The sequence below is a fragment of the Frankliniella occidentalis genome, unplaced genomic scaffold, assembly GCF_000697945.3.
Source record: "Frankliniella occidentalis isolate FOCC.00 unplaced genomic scaffold, Focc_3.1 Scaffold41, whole genome shotgun sequence".
Taxonomy (NCBI): domain Eukaryota; kingdom Metazoa; phylum Arthropoda; class Insecta; order Thysanoptera; family Thripidae; genus Frankliniella; species Frankliniella occidentalis.
Window position 1 is genome coordinate 1,563,509 of NW_026267171.1, and position 4,556 is coordinate 1,568,064.

Here is a 4,556-nt window from a genome sequence, read left to right on the forward strand (position 1 = left end):
GAAATTCGGCACGCACACACTCACTCACACGCATAAGCGGCCCGCTTTGAAGGCGCCCCCTCGAGCGTTCAGCGGCCCGAGCAAACACACTAGCGGAAGTACCGTACTTACACAACCACACACTACTACACACCCCCGCCCCGCGGAAGTCAGTCACCTGTGCTGCCGACGCGCGGCTCAAACACTTGCAGCAGGCAGTTGGGAAAGTCTTCGTCGCCTTCATCATCACTGTCGTCGTCGTCGTCTTTCGTCTTCAGGGCGTCCATCATCCGCTTCCTGCTGACCTACCTCGCCCGCGCGCACGTTTTATAGGACAAGCCAGTCGTTGTAACTGCCAATAAGAAGGGAGGGCGTTTAATGCGGCAGCGCTCTCGCTATGCGCGCCAGGGCGCCAGGCATTAAAGGCAACCCTTCCTGCCGCGCTGGCTCCGAGGAGATGGCTCTGGGTCGTTATGGGGGAGAGCGGGGCAGCAGAACAACCCGACACAAAGTTGCAAACCAGCACAACGAAGCCGCGGAACCCAACAAAAAAAAAAAAAACAAACAATTTTCCAAAACTGGTGTATAGCATAGTGTTCATCAGTGAACGTCGGACGCCGGACGCGTAGAACGAAAATAAATTAAAGGTAGTGCCATGGCAGGCGGATGATTCGCTCCGCCCACACTTCAGTGTTTAGACTGTACCGCTATGCCCACTTGCGGGCGGGTTGCCTACTCGCTGTCGTAAGGCGCCGAACAAGGCGTCCTTGTCAGAGACAAACCCACCCGCAGATTGGAAGCCGTTGACGGGAACAGAGCTAGATCAATCCTGCTACGATTGTGTTCAATTCCACTCAAAGTGTTGCATTCCGAAACATTACTTGTTGTACATTAAGGAGCTTATCCATGCATTATATGACAAGCGAGCAAACTATGCGGCGTATTTGCGCCACCCCGGACTATGTCTCAGCAGGTGGGGGAGAAAGAGAGAAGGGGCGAAGAATTCCAGGACAACGCCCGCTGTGCGCCGCCCCGGCAACCAGGCAGCCGACCGGCGGACATCTCAGTTACCCCGGGCGAGAACAACGCCCGCTTGTACACGGCTAATTGCAACGTATTCAGAAAAGGCTGAATTCCCAGGGCTACACCTCGCCCTCCGGTGGCGGCCCTCCGAGGGCAGCAGGGGGAGGGGGGATGCGAGGTGGGGCGAGGGTTAGAGGGATTTCTAGTAGCGGAGGGGGCAAGAGATCGAGCAGAAAAGCAGAGGTCGGTGTGTCGGCTCTGGAGGCGCCAGGAGCTTTTTCCTGCTGCGGTTTTGGGGGGACAGGGGGAGCGGGGTGGAACCTGGGCCCTGGGCGAGCAGCAGACGACCGGTCTGCTCTACCATGGGACGGGTCCGGCAGGAGGCAGGAGGCAGGAAAGGGTTGTTTGCTGACACACCTAATCTATCTCCTGCTCTGCCCCCTTCCCCCCTCTCTCGCTCTCTGCCCAAACCCCTCTCGTAGTCCTTCTTCTTCCCCTCTGCTCGCGCCTTAATTCCTTCATTTGTACAGTATGTCTTATTAAGCCTGCGTGGGCCCCTCTGTACCGATTTGTCATCGCAGTCACATTACGGAGAGTCTTATTGGACCCGCTGTAGAGGTCTCGGTGCAGCGGTGGGCGCTCGACCGGCACCTGGTGCAGAAGAGGGGCGCGGGGCCGCCGACTTAGAGTGCCACTTCCCTCACCAACTATGCACTTCTAGAGTGCTTTACACTCGAAGACCGCTGGCGACGAATCTACCCCCGTCGCCCTCGTCTGCTCGCAGCACCGCGCGCGTGCTTTATATCCGAGTTCCACGCAAAACCCTCGCAAAAAGAAGACAAACCAAATAAGTGAAAAAAGAACAAAAAAACACAGGAAGGTGTGGCTCCAGTCCGTGCAGAAACACGAGACAGTGCGGGCAGCGGGGTCCTGCTTTTCCTTATCCCAACCCTTCCCGGGCCGGCTGTGGCCAGGCCGTCCTACATACGGGCGTCGCGCGCAGACACCCGGCTAATTACAAAGCAGTGCCCTCCACGTGCTGGGCGGGGAGAGGGGCACACTGAGAGGGCCTCTTTTTGTGGAGAGCGAAGGGGAAGGGGAAGGTGACTCTTCAGAGACCTACGCCCTACGCCCACGAACAGACAGGCAGGCATACTGACAGAAGCAACTGACTCACCCGCTTGTTGTCCCGGAACTTGCACCAGCCGTCGACGATGGTCTCGGCGACTCCCTCGCCGGCCGCGGCGCTCAGGTCGGCCGCCTCGCTGCAGTCGTCGCCGAGGTCGGTGAGGTCCGAGTCGGAGGCGCCCCTGGACGAGGCGGCCGAGGCCACGCTGCGGATGCTCCTGGCGGGCGAGGCCGTGGCCGAGGAGGGCAGCGCCATGGCCGAGCCCATGCCGCCGCCGAGGTGGGCGGCGCGCGCGTGGCGCATCGGCAGCGGCGAGCTGTTGGCCGACTGGCAGCCGCGCGAGTGCGCGTGGCAGCTGCGGACGGGCAGCGGGCTGCCCATGGGGCTGGCCATGCCGCCGCCCATGCCACCGCCCATGCCGCCGCCCACGCGCTGCAGCATGGGCGAGTTCATGAGGGAGACGGGCTGGCTGCGGATGGGCTGCGGCGACCCCGGCGGCCGGCCGAGCTGGCCCAGCAGCGGCGACCGCTCGGCCTTGACCATCTGGCAGCGGGTGGGCAGCGGGCTGCGCGGCACGGCGCCGCCGGGCAGCGGGCCCCGCGGCCTCCAGTTGCCCTGAGTGTCCACCACCTCCATGGCCTCCGTCACGTCGGCGGGCGGCGGCCCCGAGTTGCGCCGGCACCACATGCTGGTCGGGCTCGCACCTGCGCGGAACAGTGAGAAGGAAATACAATGTCTTGGCGGGGCAATAACTCAGCGAGTGTCCCGCCGGGTAAAGCCCTCCGAAGCTGCTCCCTGCCGGCCCCGCCCCGCCACGCCCTCCTTTGTCCCCGCGGGTAGTCTGCGCACGGAGTGCGGGGACAAAGTTAAGAACGCTGGCCGAGAAACACAACCCGAAGGACAACAACCCCTGCCGGACGGGACGGGGACGGGGCGCAGAGGGGAGGGGAGGGAGGATGCCGGGCAGGAGCTTTAAGGTCCGGGTTATTGAGTGTGTGGTTCGACTAAAACAACAGACTTAAAGGAGAACGGTCGACGCGCGGGGGAGTGCAGCAGCGGGAGGGAGGGCATAGTGCACCTCACGCCCCCAACCTTCCCCGCCGCAAGAGGCAGTGGGGTTCAAAATCATGACGTCATTAAAGCCAGCCCACTCTGCTGCTCCGGGGGCACTCAGGCAGAGCGAAGAGAATGAAACATCTTATGTTTAATTCACTCTCGTGGTGACGAGACAGGGCGACCCAGACGGACAGGGGGAAGGGGGGGTCGCGACCAGTAGGGGAAGGCCCCGAGAGGCCACCGCCGCCGCCTGTACTTCACTAAATACTTCCAGGAGTAATTGGTCCTGTTCCTCAGAGAATAATCCCTTTTCCCTTTCACGTCTGTCTCGTTCGGCCCCCTCGCCGTCCCTGCCAACAGCCAGCCAGGCGGCAGCCGACCTTCCACCACCGGCGCAGAGTAGAGAGGGGGAAGGGGAGGGGGCGACCCCTTTCTAGTTCAAAGTAAATTAGCATTACGAGTTGATCGTGAATTATAGTAGGAAAAGCGTCGTCATTTTCTTTTATCTCGCCCCATCATTACGACGATTAGATAAATATCGCGCTCGCGACCCGGCCGGTGGGTCAGCAGCAGCGCCATTCAACATCGACGAGTGACTGGGATTAGAATGCGTTCGATAAAACGCGACAAAGGGAAGGACGCCCGTTTGCGTGAAAGAAACACAACAAAAAGGGCAGCGCGCCCGCGCCAAAGGAGCCGGACGTCATTTTTTTCCAGATATTTTTCAGATAAAGAAGTCCCCCCTTCGCGGCCCTTCGCGGCCCCGCCCGTGCAAATTCATTAATCTCTCCCCTTGCACAACGTTTTTCCTCTTTCCCAAGGAGAATTGGGCGGGGGAGAATTAAGGTATTGGACATTCCAGCCCTCTCCTTGCACCACCCCCTCCCCCTTCCCCTCACTTTTCTCTTCGTTAATTCCTCGGGTCTTCTTATTCGGCAGCATTCATCTCTAATGAGAAATCAAACAAAAGTTGTTTGCGAAATAATGACGACGCATTTCGTGATTGCTTCTTCCCCGTTACCGACCGGTTTCCGACCCTCTGCCTGCTGCTCCCGGCCGACTGTATTCCGTTTCACACGCGTGGCGGCCGGCTCCTGTTCGCTCCCCCACCTCCCCCTCCCCTCCTCCCCCAGGAGGGCTCGCACACGTGCCCCAGCAGCGCTCGCCTGCTGCCCGCTCGGGAACGGGGTCAAAGCGCCGGCCACAAACAAAACGACCAAAGTTTTGCGGCGGAGCAAAAGACGCCGCGCTTGCTCGTCGGTCGGCAGGGGGAGCTCTGCTGGCTGCTGCTTGCGCAACTTGCGGCTGCTCAGGATGCAGTCTGAGGTCGGAGCCACGACGCGGGGTGGAGGGGGGGAGTAAAGGGGGT

The 4,556-nt window shown here is 60.8% G+C and overlaps 1 protein-coding gene across 1 annotated transcript in view; it reads right to left on the reverse strand.

Annotated features, from left to right (window-relative positions):
• Positions 1-4,556, reverse strand: part of LOC113216390 (uncharacterized) — a 467,922-nt gene that overhangs the window by 460,963 nt on the left and 2,403 nt on the right. Inside the window, exon 2 of the mRNA XM_052266594.1 lies at positions 2,180-2,835. Within this exon, the coding sequence (XP_052122554.1) occupies positions 2,180-2,835 (656 nt within the window). The remainder of the gene's footprint in view (positions 1-2,179; positions 2,836-4,556) is intronic.